Here is a 21,030-nt window from a genome sequence, read left to right on the forward strand (position 1 = left end):
CCTTCTCTTTCAGGCTCTTTCCCGTGTTGATCCGGGGTCTGCATTATCCAGGGGTCTAGGACAATTCCCCATGGGACAACTTAACGTGAGAATAACGGCCTGCTAGACCTGTTCTTCTCTTTGTTATTACCAGTAATAATAATAATAATAATAATAATAATAATAATAATAATAATAATAATATAGTCAGCTCATGTGGAATTGTCCCACAAGGATTGGGGGGGAGCTGCCCCATTCCATTATCCGCACAAAGACAAGAGGTGGCCGGGTCAGCTTAAGCCAAGCCCTGCCTGGTCCTGCTTTCATGCTGGGTGTGATGGCTTCCGTCCAGGTCACTGCTCCTGCCCATGGAGGTTCCATCAAGGCCCTGGCTCCTCCTGTGGTGCTTTAAGAGTTCTCTTCTGTGCTTTGCCTTTCGTAAAGGTCACCTCTTTGGCTGGCCGGCCTTTTATTGATTGGGTTGCACTTGGACTGGGCAAAAGGCCAGAGTGTGTGTGTGTGTGTGTGTCTGTGTGTGTGTGTGTAAAAAAAAGTGCCCCTGGCCCAAGAGTTTCAGTCTGGGGAGGGCAAGATGGGAGGAGGCAGCGCCTGTAATACTTTTCCAGGGTCCGACACAAGGCTTTGCTCCATAACGTTGGTTATTATCATCTCCCGGAAGGTGGATTTTGAACTCGGGACCACCTAGGTCTCCTCCTTAACACTGGCCAAGGGGGGACCATGCCAAGCCAGGTGCAGAAAATGCCTGACTCAGAGGAGGAAGACCTCAGGATCCTGGCCTTGATGGTCTATGCCAGGGGTCTCCGACCTTATCCACTTTGAAGACTTGCGGACTTCAATTCCCCTGGCTGGGGAATTCTGGGAGTTGAAGTGTGCAAGTCTTCAAAGTGGTCAAGATCAGAGACCCCTGTTCTATGCAGAGATGGGGCACGGCTTTTTTAAAAGGGGCAAGAATGGGGGGAGGCTTTGGGGTTCCCCTCCACCGCAGACAGAACCAGATTTGTCTGGGCCCAGTAAACAAGGCTGGGAAGGCGGTCAGCATACCAGCCCTTCGCTCAGCCTCCCAGCCTGGAGAAGTGGCAGCGCTCGGGGCTGAGCAGCGGCTTCTGCCCACCTCTGGGCAGACTGTTTTGACTTCCCGCCGGCCAGCCCTGGGCGTCCCTCCAGCTCCGTGGGAAGACCTCCAACCAAGGGGCAATTCCCTCCCATCATGTGGCGGTCTGTTCCACTGGCCGACACCTCGCGCCTTCATGAAACTCCTCGCAATGTCTACTTTTACAGGTAGTCCTTGACTTACGACCATGACTGAGCCCCAAATTCCTGCTGCTAAGTGAGACAGACGTGAAGTGACTTTGGCCCCAGTTTACAACCTCCCTCGCCACAGTTGCTAATTGAATCACGGTAGTTGTTAAGTTAGCAACACGGTTGTTAAGCGAATCTGACTTTGTCAGACGGTCACCAAAGGGGATCACGTGACACCCCCCCAGGACACCGCAACTGTCATAAGTACTTGCCAGTTGCCAAGCGTCCGAATTTTGATCATGTGACTGGGGATGCCACAACAGTCACAAGTGAGAAAACAGGTCGTAAGTCACTTTATTCTGTACCGTTTTAACTTCAAATGGTCACTAAGTGAACATAAGTCGAGGACTCCCTGTAATGCGTGGGCTCTGCTTGACCCGCTGAGGCCGGACCTTCTCCTGGAGAGAAGATATTTGAAGAAGGCCCTCACCTGTCTCCATGGGCCGGGGGGGGGGTCCCTCTTCCTTTCATTCTGCCCCCCCGGGCTTCGTCTTCAGCCCCCCTGAGCTTCCTCCAATTTCTCACAGCCCCCGTTAGGAAGCCGGGGGGGGGGGCAGAGCTGCACAGGGCACCACCAACGGGGCCAGGCCAGCCTGACCTGGAGCAGGGCCTCCCAACCGCGGCCTCTTTCCAGCCTGAGGACTTCAACTCCCAGAATCCCCCAGCCAGTCAGGAATGACCGAGTGGGAAGGGGCCAGGAGGACCCCCTGGCCCCGTGTTTCACAAACTGGGCAGCTTCTGAGACCCCTGGAGCTCAGCTCCCAGGATTCCCTGGCCAGGTTTCCCCAACTGGGGGGGGGGAGGAGCAATTCACCCCCCCTCCGTTTTTCCAGATGTCTCCTCAGCTGTAAGGGGGGAAAGAGCAGGGCCCAGAATCTGAGGGGCTGCAGATCGAGAGAGGGAGGGGGGGCAGACCGTGAAAGGCTAGAGCCAGCAAGGACCACCACCACCCGGGCGCGCGCGCACACACACACACACACACACATACACACACACCCTTGTAAAGCCACCCAGAGAACTCGCGTTTTTTAAAAAATACTCTGTGCTTTATTTTGTGAGGAAAGTAAAAACTGGATGAAAATACATGATCTGGCGATGGGAATTTTTCCGCAGGAAGACGAGGAAGCAGCACCGCCGCCCCTGGGTGGCCCCGGGTCCCAGCGTCCGAACGCCTCCGCCTTCAGGCACAGGACCCCCGACTCTGCCCCGGGCGTGGGGGTGTGTGTGTGCGCGTGCAGAGGAGCCGCCCAGCCTGGCTTTGGGGTGCAGCCAAAGAACCCCCCGGCTCAGCCTTGCTTCTCCTGCCTTGTATTTATGACGGTTGCAGGGCCCGGAACCCGGAGCGAATCCGCCTTTTCCTGTCCCGTCCACATCCCAGCTTCAGAGAAGGAGCTGGACCTCGCCCGGCCCCTCTTTGGCCCAAATCCTTCCGCCCGGTCTTCAAGGACGCCTCAGTTCCAGCTGAATGAGCCTCCGCTTTGGTCACACAGCCACCACGCAACAGCACACGCACACGCACGCACTCTCAATCTCCAGGTCTGTATCTTTGGAGGCGGGGGAAATCACTTTGAACATTTCCCCAGACTTCCAAGTCTCGGGATGGAAAAAGCCAAAGCAGGAGGGTTAACACCGTCAAGGCACAGCAGCCGTTCCCTTCCCTTGGGTGGGATGGGGACCTCAGTGCGAAAGCTGAAAATTGAGGGGAGGGGGGAAAGAGGGGTGTCTCAAACACCTTCGCCCCTCCCACCCACTTGTTTCACCCCCATGACCCAACCGGGCAATCGCCTTCCTTATAATGGACACCAAAAATCCCAAGGGGGGAGGAATCCTGGGGCTGAAGGAGGGGGCGAGCTGCAACTCCGCCCTCGGAGCAATTCCCCTGGAAAGGGAGGTGCCCCCACCATCCTGGACAGGAAGCCCCCCTTCCCCAGGTTTTGGGCAGCAGCGGCCTTTACAGGCCTCCGACATCTCAGAGCAGTGTCCGTCACGCCAGAGGCCGCAATGATTCCTGCCCACCTCTTATCGGGACTTGGGGGGAGGTGGAAGAGTCCTTTCGGGGGTGTGTGTCCTTCTCTCCTCCAGCACTCAGGGACGGCAGAGCCCCCCCCTTTCCAAAGCGGCAGCACTGGGCCCCCGTGGCGAGACTCCTACAGCGGCCGGCTGTCCAGTTCCCGGCTAGAAGTGCTTCTCCTCCGGCAGGGAGCAGATGACCAGCTCCTTGTTGCCAAAGTCCCAGCAGGCAGTCATGTGGAAGCCCATGTTGGACAGGACCACCAGGTACTCCAGGAAGGCGAAGGCCGTGTACACTGCAAGAGGAAGCACGACACAGAACGTGGAATCCTAGGGCTGGGAGGGACCTCGGAGGTCTTCTAGTCTGTCCCTGGCCGGGGGATCCTGGGAGTGCCACACGTCTTAAAGCTGCAGAGGCCGAGAGCTGGCTCTGAGCTGCTCAACTTGCCCGTCAGAAATGAACTCGGCTGCGATGTAAAGCAGAGGGCTGTAAATTTGGTGACTTTTTAAGACCTGCGGACTTCAGCTCCCAGAATCCCTCAGCCGGCACGAGAAACAACAGACAAGGCAATCCTTCTGGTCCCGTCCAACTCTATCATTCGTGGCTAGCCGGGGAATTCTGGGAATTGAAGTTCCACCAGTCTTAAAGTTGCCATATTTGGAACCCGGTATGAAACAAAATCCACAATGCTCAGGGTCTTCTGCTCCACGCCGGGAACCCCGTCTGCGTTCAACAGTTGGATCCGCATCTCATCCCTCCTAAAGAGTGTTCCTGGCCATGTGCAAAAAGCCCCCCCCCCCCCCCCGTGCCTGGCTCAGAGGTCTAAAGCAGACCTTCTAACCTGAGCTTTACGGACCAAAAGTCCCAAGTTTTATTTTCAATCATCGGCAACGGAAAATTAAGTTTTTCATTCAATGAAATTTGCAGGCCACCAAGGACCGACCTCTGGGCTCCCAAAACAGGTGCCAACCTCAATCAATCTCAGTACTTAAAATGATTTACACCCCCAAAATGGTGATTTAATGGGCTAATAACGAAGGACAGACATTAGTATATTACATGTTTGTTGTTTTTAATGTTGTGGAACGCCATTAGAGCACAATTAGTTCCTTTTGCCACACTGGCTAGCTAGATCCAGGCCTTTGGCACGATGCTTTTAAATAAATATTGCTCTGAGGAGGATCCAAAAGGATTCTCAAAGGGGTCCCGGGCACAAAAAGGTCCCCGCTCTAAAGGCTTCAGCTATCGGACACTCGGAAGAGAAAGCAGCGAGGCCAGGAAAGGTCTAGAGCAGGGGTCTTCCAACTTGGCCCTTTGATGACTTGTGGACTTCAACTCCCAGAATTCCTCAGCCAGCCATGTTGAGGGGAAAGGGAGCGGCTTCCAAGCTGAGCCAGGCTGGCTCAGGAATTCTGGGAGTTGAAGTCCACCAGTCATCAAAGGGCCAAGTTGGAAGACCCCTGGATTAGAATATCTCTGCAAAGCACCAGTAGAATTCATATCCTCAATCACGGATTATCCCTTGATATCCACAAGTGGAAGTCCACAAGTCTTAAAGTGGCCACGATTGAGGACCGCTGCTCTAGAGACCCCGAGGCCGAAGGAGGGCGGGGCTCTGGGGCATGCGCAGAAGAGAAAGCGGCCAGGGCCCCCTTACCTCCGGGCTCGCAGTACCAATTGTGACGGTAGTAGCAGCAGACGGCCATCAGGAAGGTGACCAGGTTAAAAACGAAAAGCCTCCATTTCCACTTGTAGGACTTGCGCTCCTGCGGAGAGAAAGAAAGGTGGGTGACTTCCCCCCCCAAGCCCCTCCCCAGCCCTCTGCTCTGCTTCGCCCAGGCCAAGGCTGGATGAAGCCCCTCGCGGGAACCCCATGCCTCCTCCCTCCCTTGCCAGCCCACCCCGTGGAAGCAGAAAGTGAAGCATAACCGCTTTTTTTGAGGGGGGGGCTATTTCAATCCTGACCGGAACCCTAGAGGACTCCCCCCACCTCTGGATCCATCAGACATGAACACCCTAATTTCATTTTTTTAAAAAAAAAAAACCTCATCCTGCTCGCATAAAGGTGGTTACCTTACGACCCCAATTGAACCCAACACGTCTCTTTGTTAAATGAGACATTTGTTAAGTGGGTTTGGCCCCATTTTACCATCTTTCCTGCCAGAGTTATTAAGTGAATCACCGCCGTCGGTAAGTGAATCCGAATTCCGATCCCGCGACGGCGGGGATGCTGCAATGGCCGTGTGAAAAACGGCCACGGGGCGCTTTCTTCAGTGCCGCTGTGACTTTGAAGAGTCACTAAACAGACTGCTGTAAGTCGAGGAGTTCCTGCCTCAGCTGAAAGGAAAGACTCCCCCCCCCAAAACTGGGAGCCGCCTCGCTGCTTCTCTGGAACAGGCTGAGCCGTTCCCCCCCCCCCCCCGCCGCCCCCAATTGATGTACAGGAGAAACGCCACATGCCAGAAAAACAGCCGTTGTGCCGCGGTGCTGTTTACCCCTCTGCCCTGCTGGCCAGCTTTGCAGACGCATCTGGTGGGCCCCTCAGCGCGGGACTGGAAAGTTCTCTGGGCCTCACCTGGCTCTGCGCCCGCCCGTCCTGGAGCCTCGGCCACTTGGCTAAAGCGTTCCACCCCATCCCGGGGCTGGGAGGGACGGAGTCACAGAGTTGGAGGGGAGCCAAGGCAGGAGAGACCTTGTACAACCCCCGTCAAAACAGTCGTCCGATCTTTCCTTGAAAGCCTCCAGCGATGGAGCACCCACAACTTCCAGAGGCAAGAGGTTTCACTGTCAGGAAGTTTCTCCTTAGTTCCGGGTTGCTTCTCCCCTTGATGAGTTTCCATCCGTTGCTTCTTGTCCGGCCTTCAGGGGCTTTGGAGGATAGGGCGACCCCCTCTTCTTTGGGGCAGCCCCTGAGATACTGGAAGACTGCCATCACGTCACCCCCTAGTCCTTCTTTCAATTACACTAGACAAACCCAATTCCCGCAACCGTTCTTCGCGCCTTTTAGCCTCCAGTGCCCTAACCGTCTTTGCCGCTCTTGTCCGCGTTCTTTACAGGGTCTGAGCAGCATCTGAAGACGATCCCCACCTGGAGCAGGCCATGAAACGGCGCCGCTGAAGCCGGAGCAAATTCTGAGCGTCCTTTCATCGGCTGCCTGACTCAGCTAACCTGAGACAGGCTACTGGGCTCGAATTGCAAAGGCTTTATTTATTTAGGGCAGAAAGGGGCGGGAGGGATGAACCCTGAGAAACAGCTACGGGGAGCATCACACGCGGAGGCGGCGGTTTCAGTTTGAGAAAGTTTGCAGAAGGAGCTGCACTCCGGATCGGAGGGAGGGAGAGGATGAAAAAGTCCCCGGCAGATAATTTATCTTTAGGAAACCCTGCCACCCACCGCTGAGGCCCCGAGAGCTGGTGCTGCAAACTGCTCTCTCTTTGAAAACTCCCTCAAGCAGAACACGGGTCTTTGCAAGGAGAGCAGAAGCGCCATGCGCAGGGCAGGCCCTGCAGAAGTCCCACCTCCTCCTCCGACCCAGAGCTTTTGCTCAAAGGCACCGGAGTTCCTCAGCTGCAGCGGAATAAGACAGGGGTGAAATGGGAGAGGCGTTGCTAGATTCCCGACTGCACACCGACATAGATTCACACGTACAAACAGGGCCGTCCTCCGTCCCTCTTCAGCCCAGCCCAATAATCTCTCCTCATCCTTTCTGGCAACTAGGTGGGCAGGCCTGCATCGCTGGGGGCTGGATTTCTTTGTCCGCTTCCGTGTTTTTATTATAGTTGATCAAAATAGGAAATCCGAGGAGAAATTCAAAAAAGCAATAAGAAAAGTAGGAGGCGGGTGGATTTCTGAGGAAACGTCTTTCTGCCTTTCCTCTCCCTCCCCAGTCTTCTCCTCCTCCTTCCTTCCTTCCTTCCTTCTCCCCCCCCCTCTCTGTCTCTCTCCTTCTGCCCCAGGCAGGCTTTGGGGTGGGTGGGGCTGGGTGCAGCCCAGGCCCAGCTAAGGACCGCAAACAAGCCGCGATGTGAAAGTTCACACAGGAAGTGGCAGAGGAGAACCGGGAACCGCCATGTTTGTGCAGCCTGTGTGCAAATCCTCCTTGCCTCCTTAATGGGGGCAGACGGCCTTAAGCCCCCCTCCCCTCCATCACGCACATCTGCCCCCCCAACGGGAGTCTGGAGGAGAGGAGGACTGAGGGGGGCAGGATAGCCGTCTTCCAATATCTGGGGGGCTGCCCCAGAGAAGAGGAGGGGGGGTTCCACCTCTTCTCCAAAGCCCCTGAAGAAGGCAAAGGCGAGAAGCGACGGATGGAAGCCCATCAAGGAGAGAAGCAACCTGGAACGAAGGAGAAGCTTCCTGGCAGGGAGGACAATTAGCCAGTGGAACTCCTGGCCTCCGGAAGCGGTGGCTGCTCCATCACTGGAGGATTTTAAGAAGAGGCAGGCCAGCCGTCTTGTCTGAAATGGTAAAGGGTCTCCTGCTTGAATTAGGGCAGGGGTCTTCAAACTCGGCCCTTTTATGACTCGTGGACTTCAACTCCCAGAATTCCTCAGCCAGCATGCCTGGCTGAGGAATTCTGGGAGTTGAAGTCCACGAGTCATAAAAGGGCCGAGTTTGAGGACCCTTGAATTAGGGGGTTAGGCTAGAAGACCCCTAAGGCCCTTCCCATCTCTGTTACTCTGTATCCTCACACAAGCAGAATTCGCCACCCCCATCCCCACCTCACCGCTTCCTGCCCACGTTCTCCGCCCAGCCACAACTTCAGGGTCCCCTGGAGCGCCCTCAACAGCCCGGCCCCCTCCCAACCGAGGCCGAAGGCGAGGAGGGCTAAGGAGGGGGAGGGGGATTCCGAGGGGTCCCCTTTAATTTTTACAGTTACAGCAGCGTCGGTGGCGTTGAAGCCAATCGTCAGGAAGCCGGATGCACAGAGAGAGGACCGGAATCTCCCTTAAACCCCGGAGGGGGAGAAAGGGATGGCTGGAGAATTCTGGGAGTTGAAAGTCCACCCCTGCCCGACACTTTCTGGGACCCCCCCAAAGCCCCCCTCCCTCTCCCCCAATAAAGCTGTAACAAGACCCCCAGCGAAAGCCATCCAGGAAAACAAGAGGCTGCCTCCTGGTGGGCCAGCACCGCCCCCTCCCTCCGACAGCCCCGGCCAGGCCAGGCCAGGCCCTACTACAGCCTCCCCACAGGGGTCTCCTCCCAGTAAGCAGCCCTCAAACAACGCAGGCGGGAGAGCAGAGGGGTGGGGAGGACCCCACCGTTATCTCTACCCAGCAGACACCAGCCCGAAGAACGCACCCACGGGAAAGCCAGGCCCGGGGGGGGGCTCGTGATGCACTGAGCTTGGCGCTTTCCTTGCAGACGTTTCATTACCGGATTAGGTGACAGCATCAGTGCTAGCCGGGAGATTGGTAGTGAAACCTCTGCAAGAAAACCACCACGCTCGGAGAACACCAGGGACCTCACGGTTCTTGTCACTGTCCTCCCCCCCCAGCAACCCCCCCTCCCTTCTAGCACTGATGATGATCCCTAGTTGGGTCTCGAGACGTCTCCAAGGAAGCAGAGAGCACCAGGGACCCCACAATCCAACAATGGTACAAAAACTCCTCCGTTGGTGAAACTAGGCTGTAGGACGCCAAAGTCCCTTTCGTCCCTTCCACACCAGCCAACTAAAACAATTGTGTGTCCCAAAACGCAGCCTCTGCCTCCTGACGGGCAGCCTTGAACTCAAGCCTCCCGCTCCCCCACCCCCGGCTCCTGCTTCCCGGAGGCTGCCGTCCCTGTCCGGCCGAAGAAGCTGCTACAGACTGCAGGGCGTTTGCAGCCTGGGCAGTGCCAACTTTGGCCGAGAGTGCATGTGAAAGAACACCCCCCCTACAGCGCCAGGCCTCGTTTCTTCCAAGGATGAATACTGCACCCTCCCGCTTGGGATGAAGCAGGGAGGAGGCTTTGCGAAACTCAAAGCCCGGGACAACGTCTCAAGGGCACCAAGCTCAAGAGGCCTCCCACACGCAGCAGCGTTCTGCGGTGTTTCTCAACGAAACCTGTTTCACCAGGCCAGGCCTTGCAAGCCGCCTCTTCGCAGGCGGAGGCGCAGACAGACAGCCCCAACAAGATCACCCAGGACAGAGCAAGAATCTGCTTGGCCGGAGTCTGATTGCGTGGCTTCTACCTGGTGCAGCGTCACCAGAGGACCTACCCTTTCTGTCCTCACGTCCAGCATCCGTCCTGCATCCGGCAGGTGTAGCCTTAAAATCCAATATATATATGCCAAAAGTGCCACCTCGCTGTCAATCTGCCCTGGGGGGAGGCCGGGAGGGAGGGCGAAGGCTTTTTGGGGGGGGTGGTAGGGAATGAAACTGAACGGTGAGAACAGCGCTCTGAGAAAACCCACAGAGTCTCCGGGTGTCAGAATAAATTTATATCACATTTCATAAATGTATAGGTAGAACAATGTGCTTATTCTGGGGATTCTGCCATCTCTCCGAGGGGGGGGAGAGGATAGACTTTAGGCGATCTTCAAACAACAAGGAACATTTGAACTGGGGGAGGGAGGGGGAGAGACAGATCTGGATTGCATCTTCATTTACAACTAAAAAGAAAAGCAATAACCATAAAACCAAGGAGAGTTCCCTTTCCCACGGAAGGGCCTGACACCTAAGTAAATGATGGGAGTCTGACCAAATGGATGAGGGGCGGTTATCTGCGGACGCAATGAGGGTGGTGAAGTAGGCGCGCTTCGCCACCCTCATTGCCACAAGATAAGATCTAGAAAAGGATCTTAACTGTGTTCGGTCAGATTCGGACCGACTGGTTCTCCAAATGCTCTCTAGGCCCCTTCTCTGGCGTTTCATCTCCTGCAGGTCCTTGGAGAACCAAGGAGCGAGTCGGGACTTGCGCCGGGTCAGAGGCCGCAAAGGGACAACGCGGTCGAGAGCCTCCGAAGCAGCCTGTTGCCAGGCATTAACTAAGGACTCGACCGGGTTGTGGGAGAGGGAGGTGGGAATTGGTCCAAGCGCCATCTAGAATTTATCTGGGGGGACGTTGCAACCATGTGCATACACATCCAGAAAACTCACAGAAACAGAACAACGCTGGCCAATATGGGAAAAAGAGGCATTCTCGTTGAGGTGGGCATTACTAACATGGCGCCAATTTTTAGAAGGAAATAAAATACCTTTCCAGGTCTGGACAGACCACAAGAATTTGGAAGCACTAAAAACGCCCAGGAAGCTCACTCCTAAGCAAGCCCGCGGGTCCCAACATTTTCACCGATTCAATTTCACTCTCAAACACTTACCGGGGGGAAAGAACTTCCTGGCAGATGCATTATCCCACATGCCCCAATATAACAGCACAAGAGTTACTGACTTTAAACCACTTGTACCGGAACAACAACTGGCAGCACCAGTCACCACCAGGGCACAAGAAAAAATGAAGCCGAAGGTAGATAGCCAAACTGGAATAGAATTCAGGAAGTCTTTGGAAAGTGATGAATGGTTCCAGAAAAATAAACATGTGTGCACAATTAAAGATGGACTGCCGTGGGTGGGGGAGAAGCTATATATACCTGCCACACAGAGAATCAATTTCATGCATCTGTGCCATGATACAAAATCAGCAGGACACTTTGGCTTTGTAAAAACCTTACACTTAACTAAAAGGCAATTTTGGTGGCCATCTATGAAAAAGGACATAGAAAGCTATGTGGGTAGCTGTCAAATTTGCACGATGGCCAAAAAACTGCAAGGGAAACCGCCAGGTCTGTTACAACCGGTGGCAAACCCCTCAGCCCCATGGAAAGAAATAGCCATGGATTTTATCGTAGAACTGCCAGAAAGTAATGGAAACACCGTAGTCTGGACTGTCACAGATCTGTTCTCTAAGCAAGTACATTTCATACCTTGCCAAAAAATCCCGACCGCAAAAGCATTAGCAAAACTTTTTGTACAGCATATTTACAGATTGCACGGGGTACCACAATGCATCATATCTGACAGAGGGGTGCAATTTACGTCGACATTTTGAAAAGAATTTTTATCCCTCTTAGGAACCACCCAAGGACTGTCATCTAGTCACCATCCTCAGACAGACGGAGCTTCTGAAAGACTTAATAATATACTTGAACAATATCTGAGATGCTATATTAATTTTCAGCAGTCCGACTGGACGGACCTACTGCCTTTTGCAGAAGTAGCATATAATAATGCAGTCCACTCAAGCACAGGTTACACTCCTTTTCAAGTAGCTACAGGCCAGAGTTTCAACCCAATACCAGAACTAACCCCAAAAGAACCGGTTATCCCTGATCTGAAGGAATGGATTGCTCAATTACAAAATACATGGCCAATCGTTAGGAAAGCGTTGGAAGATGCCAGAAAAGCATACAAGACACAGGCAGACAAAAAAAAAGAACCGATCCCACACCATTTAGGGTAGGAGAGATGGTATATTTATCCACAAAATACCTGAAATCACTCCAACCCTGTAAAAAACTAGGACCAAAATATATTGGACCCTTTCCAATTAAAAGAATCATAAACCCAGTAACAGTTGAATTAGAACTACCCAAAAATCTTAGACGAATACACCCAACCTTCCACTGCAGTCTATTAAAGAGAGAACAACAATCTCCACTACGAGAAAAAATCCCACCACCACCACCCCCCATCATGGTGGAAGGAGAACAACATTTTGAAGTGAAAGAAATCTTAGATTCCAGAAAACACCATGGAACGATACAATATTTAGTGGCATGGAAACACCTCCCCTCCTCAGAAAACGAGTGGGTTAACAAACTCCATGTTAAAGCACCTAAGTTGCTTAAGAGGTTTCATACAGAATATCCAAACAAACCAGGCTAACATTTATATGTTTTCTTTCCCCACAGATGGACTCATCTTTTTTCTGAAAGGAGAGCCGAATGTCAGAATCCATTTATATCACATTTCATAATTGTATAGGTAGAACAACGTGCTATTTCTGGGGATTCTGCCATCTCTCCAAAGAGGGGGGAGAGGATCGACTTTAGGCGATTTTCAAACAACAGGGAACATTTGAACTGGGGGAGGGAGGGGGAGAGACAGATCTGGATCGCATCTTCATTTACAACTGAAAAGGAAGCAATAACCATAAAACCAAGGAGAGTTCCCTTTCCCATGGAAGGGCCTGACATCTGACCAAATGGATGAGGGGAGGGGCTGAAATGGGAATGCTTTATATAGGATTGAAATGTAACTTTGTTAGATTCCGTCTTGTATTGCCACAATCGATTCCATCCAAGTAAACATTTTCCTTTTGGACTAAACTTGCATCCAAAAGTTCTTATTTCCTAAGATGTGGATTGAGGTGGGTCCTGACACCGGGGTTGTTTCCCTGGGAGCAGAATGCCCCCAACACAGAGCGACCGTTTCCAAAACGTCTCTTTCAAAATTCATTGGACGGTGAGAGACAAACAGTGGGAAGAGACCGAGGGAGAGAGTGTTAACCGGGCAAAACGGATGCACAATGTTCAGTTCTGGCTTTGAGCTACGGCAATTCCCTTCACTTCTAGCAAACTAGACCTTTCCGAGCAAATGGAGGCAAGGATCCTTTCCACTTAGAAGCCCAAGTGGAGGCAGGTCTGACAGTTAAGTAACCCTTAACTTACAACCATTTATTTAGTGACCAGGGCGCTGAAAAAGGTGACATGACTGTTTTTCACACTTTCGCTGCTTCCCCACGGTCACGTGTGATCAAAATGTGGACTCTGACAACTGGCATGTATCCCGGGGTCACGTGACCACCGTTTCTAAACTTCCCAGCCGGCCTCTGGCAAACAAGGCAATGGGAAATCAGATTCTCCGCACGAATCACTTAACAACTGGCAAAAAGGTCACAAAATGGGGCAAAACTCATTGAACAACTGCCTTGCTTATCAACGTAAATTCTGGGCTCAATTGTGGCCGTAAGTCAAGGACTGCCTGTATTGTCTGGCCTTCCTGAACACCTTTCCTTCCCGTCCTCCGGACGGGGCAGCTGGTGCCCGGAACTCTTGGATCCCCAAAGACATCAGCACTCAGGGCAAAGAAGAGCCAGGCTCAAGTGATCCCACTCTGGACATCCTTCAGGAAGACCCAGCTCTCCGGAGAAGGCTCTCACGCTGGGAAAGAGGGAAGGGAAGAGGAGAGGAGGATGGCTAGCAGGACAGGTGGAGGGACTCGGTCCCAGGGGACACAGCTGGAAGACCTGAAGGACCAGGTTGGGGACAGATCATCACGAGGAAGATCCACTTATCCACTCTGCTGAGAGTTGACAAACCGATGGTGCATAATCAATCAATCGGTCAGTCAATTTCTATCTACCTTTTCTAAGGCCTGCTCTATCGTGCGCTAGTCTGAGCTGTCTTTCTTAACTGCTTATTCCAGGGGTGGGCAACCGTGGCTCTTTTATGACTGGACTTCAACTCCCAGAATTCCTAAGCCAGCCACGCTGAGGGGAAAGGGAGAGGTTTCCAAGCTGAGCCATGCCGGCTGAGGAATTCTGGGAGTTGAAGTCCAGAAGTCATAAAAGAGCCACGGCTGCTCACCCCTGGCCTATTCCCTTTACTGTGGAGAAAATCCACGTGGCTGCTAAGAGGTGAGAAGAACTTGATGGCATCCCACCGACCCGTCACGCAGGATCCTCCTTGGCCTGCTCCAAAGTAGAAGGCAGCTGGGGGCCCAAAGGAGAAGGCAGCTGGAGGGGAGCATCCTTACCTCGGGAGCGATGGCGTACTTCTTGGTCATACCCCAGAGCAGGCAGGTCAGGAACATGTGTCCGAGGGCCGAGACGATGAAGAGTCCGAAGGCGTTCTGGTGGAAGGCTGCGGGGGAGACCAGGAGGAAAGAGGTGACAGCGTGGGAGAGGCAGGGAGATGGGAGAGGGGGGCAGGGGAGGAGGGGGGAGAGAGAATGAGGGGGTGACAGGGAGGAAGACAAGGAGGAGGGAGGGAGGGGTGTGTGACAGGGAGGGGTGACATCTAGAAGGGAAGACAAGGGAGGGGACGGGGGTGATGGTGAGGAAGGATGCAGAGTCTGATCCCCACCCCCAGATGCTTCCCAAAGTCTCAGCTCAGAGGAAGATGAACTGGTCCCAGGCGGGTCTGGAGGAGACTTGCTCAATGGCTCAAGGCAGCCGTCCGAGAGGGATTCGGCCGAAGCGCAGCCGCAGCAGGACAGCCCTGAGGCTTCGGGTGGGGAAAGCGGGGCGGCTGCAGCCGGTCAGGAACGAGGAAGAGGAACTGCCCGTTGCACCAGATCCGAGAACAGGTAGGGCAGAGAAAAGGCAGGAGCGGAGAAGGCCAGCCAGGTTGCTCGTGAGGAGAAAGCCTCGCCCGTCCAGGAGCAGAGAGAGGGAAGCCATGCCGGGAAGGGCCTGTTGGTTTTCTGGCTGTGTGTTCTTGCCTTGAACTTCAGACGGGTTCCTTCCACGGTTGCCTTGGCCTGGTAGAGCGGACTCACCTTGGCCTGGAGGGAGAGGGGTGCCTTCCCTTGGGCTGGGGAGGCCAGTTCGTGGACAAAGGCCCCCCCCTCTGCTGCCCGTGGGGGTGAGCGGGATGGCGGGGGGGGGAGGGGAGAGCGACCGATGGGGGGAGGGGGAGGGGGAGGGGGAGCGGGGGGGGGGCGTACCGTGGTTCTCGCCGGAGGAGACGTAGGTGAGCAGCAGCAGCCCCAGGTTCTCCCCCAGGGCGAGGCCCAGGACGGCGCGGCGGAGGCGCGGGTAGAGCCGGGTAGAGGCCCGGTAGTGGCGCCAGTAGGCCGAGGCCACCAGCAGCCGCGGCGCCGCCTGCAGGGCGATGCAGAGCCGCCAGACGTAGCGCTCCGGCGCGGCGGCCCCGATGGCGGCGCTCAGCGACGGCAGGTAGTTGGGCACCTGGCGGGGAGGGGGAGGGGAGGGGGGGTCAGCGCGGGTGTGTGTGTGTCTCCCCCCTCCCCCTCCCCTCCCCTCCCCTCCCCCTCCGGGGACTGACGCGGCAGTGCGTGGCCGTGGAGTCGGCGAAGTGGAAGAGCAGCGCCCAGGCCAGGCAGAAGAGGAAGCCGGCCAGCGGGCAGCACACCGTCCACACCGCCAGCGTGGTGAAGCGCACCCGCAGCAGCGCCCCGTCCCGCTCGCGCTCCGACGGCAGCGACACCGGCAGCATCCCGCCCGCCTCGCCGCCGCCGCCCCCTCCCCCTCCTTCCGGCGCGGCCTGGCCGCTGCTATGGGAACCCGGCCGACGACAGCCGCGCCCGCCGGACGCTTAGGCTCCACCCACTTCCGGGGACGCAGGGCCCTCCGCGGCGTCGCCCTCCTCCTCCCCCCGGCAACAGGGCCGTCGTCTCCCCAACCAATCGCCGCGCCCCGAGGAGGTCCGCCGCCACGACGTCAGGAGGGAGGGCGCGGCAGATTGGACAGGGCGACGTCGGGGGAGAGCTACGACCCGGCCAATAGAAAACCAGCGCGAGGCGCTGACGTCGGGGGACGGCGCGCCAATGGGAATCTTCCCAGGAAAGGCGGCCAATCGGGAGCCTCGGCGCCCTGACGTTCCGCGCGGACGAGCGTCGAGCGTGCGTGTATGACGCAGTTTCTCCGCCGCCGCCGCCGCCGCCGCCGCCGCCCCCAATCGCGACCCCTCGAGCGGCTGAGGCGGGTTTCCAGGAGGCGCCGCCGCCCGACGGCCCTCGCTCACAGAGACGCCGCTTCGGAGCGCGCGCTAGGCCGGGCCGCGGGCCCCGAGCCCGACGCCGCGCTTCTCCCCCGTCGGGAGAAGGCCCAGCCCGGAGAAGCGGTGAGGGAGCGGCCCGGGGCCTTCTGGGAGGAGGTGGGGCCGCGCGGGGGTCTCCCGCGGGGGGGGAGTGGGCGGGGCCCGTCCGTCACGTGGCGCCGGCCGGCGGAGGGGCGCGCACGTGCGAGGCCGGGTGGGGGGGGCGCCCGGGGAGGGACCCGCTCCGCGCCATTTGGCGGCGGCCCTCCCAGCCCGCCTGGAGCCGAAGGGAAGCCGCGGGTGGGGCGGAGGGGCTGCCGCGCGTGCATCCACGGGCCTTCGAGGCGGCCGAGGGCCCCGGGACCCTGCCCGCCTCTCTCGGGCCCGCGGAGCTGGGCGGGGGATCCCCCAGGAAGCGAGCCCGACGCCGAGCAGACCCGCCGTTGCCCTGGTGTCCGGGCAGCTCCCGGGAGCGGAATCCCGGCCGCCGAGAGGCAGCAGCCGCAGCGCTTCCGGGGCTCTCCGGAGCTCCTGGGACATCCGGGTCAGCGTTGTCCCAAAGGCGACCGGGCTCCTCCCTTGGTTTGTTTTTCCTTGGAAGACCTTTCGCTTCTCATCCAAGAAGCTCCTTCGACTCCGACCGGGTGGAAGGGAATGGATGGGGTTATAGTCCTCGCAGTCATCTGTGTGGTGCTGGCTTTACATTATGTGATATTTATATTTATATATATATCGTACACATACTATATTAGGATTAAAATTATGGTAAACAGGCAGGGGGAGATAAAACTGCTAAGGGCGATGTGGATTGTGCTATTGGTCCATTAACCACCTCCAGCGTGACACTCCCCACTGGGGTCCCAAGCCAACTGGCAGAGGCATGTTGTCATGCCCTTATGGAAGGTCAGACAGGTGGGAGCAGATCTCACCCCATGTTCTAAAGCAGTGGCCCCCGACATTTGGTCATCAGGGACCAGTTTCATGGAGAGAGATTTTTCCATGGCCTGGTTTTGTGTGCTGCCTGCATCCCACGGATGGGCCTTTGTTTGTGCGGACCGGTTCCGTTCCACGGACTGGTGGTTGGGGACCCATTCTAAAGCAGGGTTTTTCAACCAGTGGTACGCGTACCATTCGTTTTCTCCAGCCAGGAGAATCCAAAAAGCACTGATGAAATGAAAAGCTGACATGTTGGAAAGGAGGTGGGTTTATTTAGTTCTGGATCAGCTGGCAGCTTGATTGGGTTACCATAAGGATTTTTGTACAATGTTGTACAAAACTAATTACATTTGTTTAAAGGGATTAAACCTACAGACTCATTGCTAGTCTAAAATACATTGCTAGCCTAAAATATTCCAATAAACAAAGCACACAAAGGAACCTCCGAATTACAAAACGCTGTAAAAATTGTACAAAAATTCTTATGGTAACCCAATCAAGCTGCCAGCTGATCCAGAACTAAATAAACCCACCTCCTTTCCGACATGCCGGCTTTTCATTTCATCAGCGCTGCTTGCATTCTCCTGGCTGGAGAAAATGAACCAGAGGACCTTTTCTTCCAGCAAGAGCTGCTGCTTCTCTGTCCCTGTTTCCTCCCTGACCTCTCCTTCTTTTTCCTTCCCTGTTGTCTTTTTCCCCCTTTCCTTCCCAAACCACCACCTTTTATAGCCTCCCCTCTTTCTTCAGTTCACCTCCAGCTCTGTGCTGCTTCCAATCAGCTGGAGCCAATCAGCAGAGCCCAGACAGTCCTGCAGCTGCCTCTCCCTCATGCTTGGCTCGCTTCAGATCCTTCCCTTACCCTGCTACACTTGGCTAGCAGTTGCGTACCACCTGCCATGTGGCAAAGTACCACAGGTGGTACGTGTACCACCGGTTGAAAAGCCCTGTTCTAAAGGACAGGGTTGATGTGAGTGCAGCAAAGATTATGACTTGTAAAGGTTTTTCACTAGTTTTATTGTGGTTTCCTTCCAGTGTAATTAAAGAAACTGGAATTGATGGAAGAGCATATTTGTAGGGTTAGGGTTGAACTGTGGGGTCCTTGGTGCTCTCTGAGCTTGCTGTTTCCTTGCAGATGTTTCATGACCCAAATAGAGAACACCATCAGTGCCAAGGTCAGTGCTCTGCTTATGTTACCTAGTTGGGCAATGAAGGCCTTCCTTGCAAGAAAACACCCAAGCTCAGAGAGCACCAAGGACCTCACGAACTCTGGAATCGAAAGTGCAGAAATGTTGATTGTCTATTAGAGAATATCAGTAACAACGTTCTTTGCTTGGAAATAAACTTTCCTGCCAGGCAATGCTAAGGAAACAGAGATTGCTCTACTGGTGATTTTGCAGCCTTGAATAATTTAAAAGTTGAGGGGGAGCAGGTTAAGCATAATGAATATGAGCCTTGGTGGAGCAGTGGGCTAATGCCTCCTTAAGTAACACCAGCTGCCTGCAATTAGTGCAGGTTCGCATCCCACCAGGCTCAAGGTTGACTCAGCCTTCCCTCCTTCCCAGGTAGGTAAAATGAGGACCCAGATTGTTGGGGGCAATTAAGCTGACTTTGTAATAATGCCACTTGGGGGGGGGTGTGTGTGAAAGCCCTAATAAGCAGGCATATACATAGAATGAAGGCTACTGCTAAGCTTGTAAGCCGCCCTGAGTCTTCGGAGAAGGGCGGGATATAAATGGAATTAAAATAAATAAAAATAATCAAACTGAGCTTTTCGTGCAGTGATAGTGAAGGACAGAGATATAAAAGGCAAAAGGTTTCATCAGCAAGCTTTGATGCATTCTGTAGACTAACAAATCATGATTTCATTAACCAATTAACTCCTGAAGGTGTATATTTTCATCCTCTTGGGATCATGAGCAACTTGAGAAAAGGGGTGGATTCAGTTTTGAAAAATACCTTGGTCATAGTGGCAGAGCTTGAATTTATAAGTATTGATAAGTTTTATGAATTAGTTTTTCACCTGCTTTTTAAACAGAAGTTCAAAAGTTTATTTATTTTATTATTTATTATTTTTATTACATTTATATCCCGCCCTTCTCCAAAGACTCAGGGCGGCTTACAAGCTTAGCAGTAGCCTTCATTCTATGTATATGCCTGCTTGTTAGGGCTTTCACACACACCCCAAGCGGCATTATTACAAAGTCAGCTTATTGCCCCCAACAATCTGGATCCTCATTTTACCTACCTCAGAAGGATGGAAGGCTGAGTCAACCTTGAGCCTGGTGGGACTCGAACCTGCACTAATTGCAGGCAGCTGGTGTTACTTAAGGAGGCATCAGCCCACTCCTCCACCAAGGCTCCTTATGAATTGCCAATAATGTTACAGTCCCTAACTTGTAATAAAACATTTAGAAATTAACTTACATTCCCTTAGCTAGTTGGTTTACAAAATGTTTATTCTTTAAATACATCAGTAAAAGGTTTATAGTTTGCTTGGATTAAAAATTATATAAATTAGATTCTGGATTTATTTATAGCCACCTTTGTTATTTTTATAAATAAGGCAGTGAACATACCTATTACTTCTTCTTCCTCCTATTTTTCCCACAACAATCCTGTGAGGTGGGTTGGGCTGAGGTGGACGGACTACCCCAAAGTCCCCCAGCCGATTTTCACGCCTAAGGCAGGACTAGAACTCACCGTCTCCTGTCATTGGCCCCAAATCAGCCAGCTGGCTTTCATACCTAAGGCGGGACTAGAACTCACTGTCTCCTGGTTTCCAGCCTGGTGCCCTAATCACTAGATCAGCTTCTGATGTAACTAAACCCGACAAGACGCCTATTTCTGCAGAGTACAGCACTTCAATTTTGCTATAGATTTATACACGATATCATTTGTTGATCAGTTAATAATCTTATATAAATAAATTAGAAAAGGGGGGGAACGCAATTGTAGCAAATTATATGATAAATTTTCCTATTCCGAGAAATAGTCATAAAACTATGTACTTAGAAGGAATCTTAATCCTTCTCAGAGATGCTGTAATAATCGGGTTTTAATTGCTCTCCTAAATTCCATTAATCTTGGGGTAAGTCAAATCGATTCTTGCTAATCATCAGCAGACTCTTCTGAGATGGCAGCAGTCTGCTGGAGCCGAATTCTTTGGACATGCCTCCCTAGGATGAGGTGAGAACAGGCACTTTTCCATGCTGTAATTGGACCATTTAAATTTTTCTTTGCAAAGGAAACCAGGAAAAGCAGAAGCTTCTAGTTTATCTTGTGTAGAAAGCCAGGGTATAAAAGATCTTCAGCTGCTTCTGCTTAGTTGACGGTCTAATGTAGGCTGGGAAGAATCCGGGCATAGTCTGCTCTGCTGTGCCTTTTAAAGGCATTTTCTAGTAGCCTCTGGGTGGCCCTTCCGTGTGTGTGTGTGTGTGTGTGTGTGTGTGTGTGTGTGTGTGTGTGTTTGAAATACGATTGGCTGAGATTTTGTGGAGGCATTGTGAATGGGAGCAGAAGGTTGACAGCACTAATAAAAAGGAGACATACAGATGTAAGAGATAAGCATATAGGTCTCCTCTTTCCAGAAGAGAAGTATTTGTGACATTCTGGAAATACTTTTACCATAAAGAGATATGAATGTCATTTCTTTATGAATTTAATGTTCAGGATGTGATCTTCAGAGCTTTCGTATTTCTCTGCTGGAGCCCATCCTCAGCGAACTTCTCTCTAGCAGTGTGTGTGCTTTGGGCTGTTTTGTGTGTGGTATTTATATGGTGCCTGTTGTGTGTGGCTTTTTTTAGATGTTGATTGGAGTGTTGATGACTGACTATTAAGTCATTGGCTGTTGTTTCCTTGTGTTGCCCAGCCCTAACCTCCTAATCAGGGGTAGGCAACCTTGGCTCTTTTATGACTCATGGACTTCAACTCCCAGAATTCCTGAGCCAGCATGGGGGAACTATGGCCCCTTCGTGATTTGCCAACTTCAACTCCCAGAATTCCTGAGCCATGCTGGGTCAGGAATTCTGGGAGTTGAAGTCCACAAGTCATAAAAGAGCCAAGGTTGCTTACCCCTGTC

The 21,030-nt window shown here is 53.5% G+C and overlaps 2 protein-coding genes across 5 annotated transcripts in view; one reads left to right on the forward strand and one right to left on the reverse strand.

The window, feature by feature from the left end:
• Positions 1 to 2,323: 2,323 nt before the first annotated feature.
• On the reverse strand, positions 2,324 to 15,541 carry PGAP2 (post-GPI attachment to proteins 2). Of its 4 annotated transcripts, none has more exons than XR_014492500.1 (6): positions 15,303 to 15,541; positions 14,962 to 15,205; positions 14,050 to 14,156; positions 4,968 to 5,076; positions 3,316 to 3,605; positions 2,324 to 2,988 (listed from the first exon to the last, which is right to left on the reverse strand). XR_014492500.1 is itself a non-coding variant. In XM_083362397.1 (5 exons), the coding sequence occupies exons 1-5, from the start codon at positions 15,471 to 15,473 to the stop codon at positions 3,475 to 3,477; spliced, it is 762 nt and encodes a 253-aa protein (XP_083218523.1). In that variant the 5' UTR covers positions 15,474 to 15,541; the 3' UTR covers positions 2,324 to 3,474. The 4 variants fall into 4 exon arrangements, 2 of the variants coding, with proteins under 2 accessions (XP_083218523.1, XP_083218524.1); XR_014492501.1 differs by having other exon boundaries at positions 2,324 to 2,709; positions 2,748 to 3,605; XM_083362397.1 differs by having other exon boundaries at positions 2,324 to 3,605.
• Positions 15,542 to 15,870: 329 nt separating this feature from the next.
• Positions 15,871 to 21,030, forward strand: part of NUP98 (nucleoporin 98 and 96 precursor) — a 48,026-nt gene continuing 42,866 nt past the window's right edge. The window contains exon 1 of the mRNA XM_083362377.1: positions 15,871 to 16,100. The gene's annotated coding sequence lies outside the window, so the exon portion shown is untranslated. The remainder of the gene's footprint in view (positions 16,101 to 21,030) is intronic.

This window comes from Vipera ursinii, assembly GCF_947247035.1.
Source record: "Vipera ursinii genome assembly, chromosome: 4".
Classification (NCBI taxonomy): domain Eukaryota; kingdom Metazoa; phylum Chordata; class Lepidosauria; order Squamata; family Viperidae; genus Vipera; species Vipera ursinii.

Bases quoted from the DNA above. Each gene is read 5' to 3' on its own strand.
- PGAP2 (XM_083362397.1), bottom strand. From the start codon at position 15,473: ATGCTGCCGGTGTCGCTGCCGTCGGAGCGCGAGCGGGACGGGGCGCTG. The intron at 14,157-14,961 runs GTACGCCCCCCC...TCTCCCCCGCAG, and splicing joins CTCCTCCGGCGAGAACCACG to CCTTCCACCAGAACGCCTTC. The intron at 3,606-4,967 runs GTAAGGGGGCCC...TTCCTCTTGCAG, and splicing joins TTGGTACTGCGAGCCCGGAG to TGTACACGGCCTTCGCCTTC.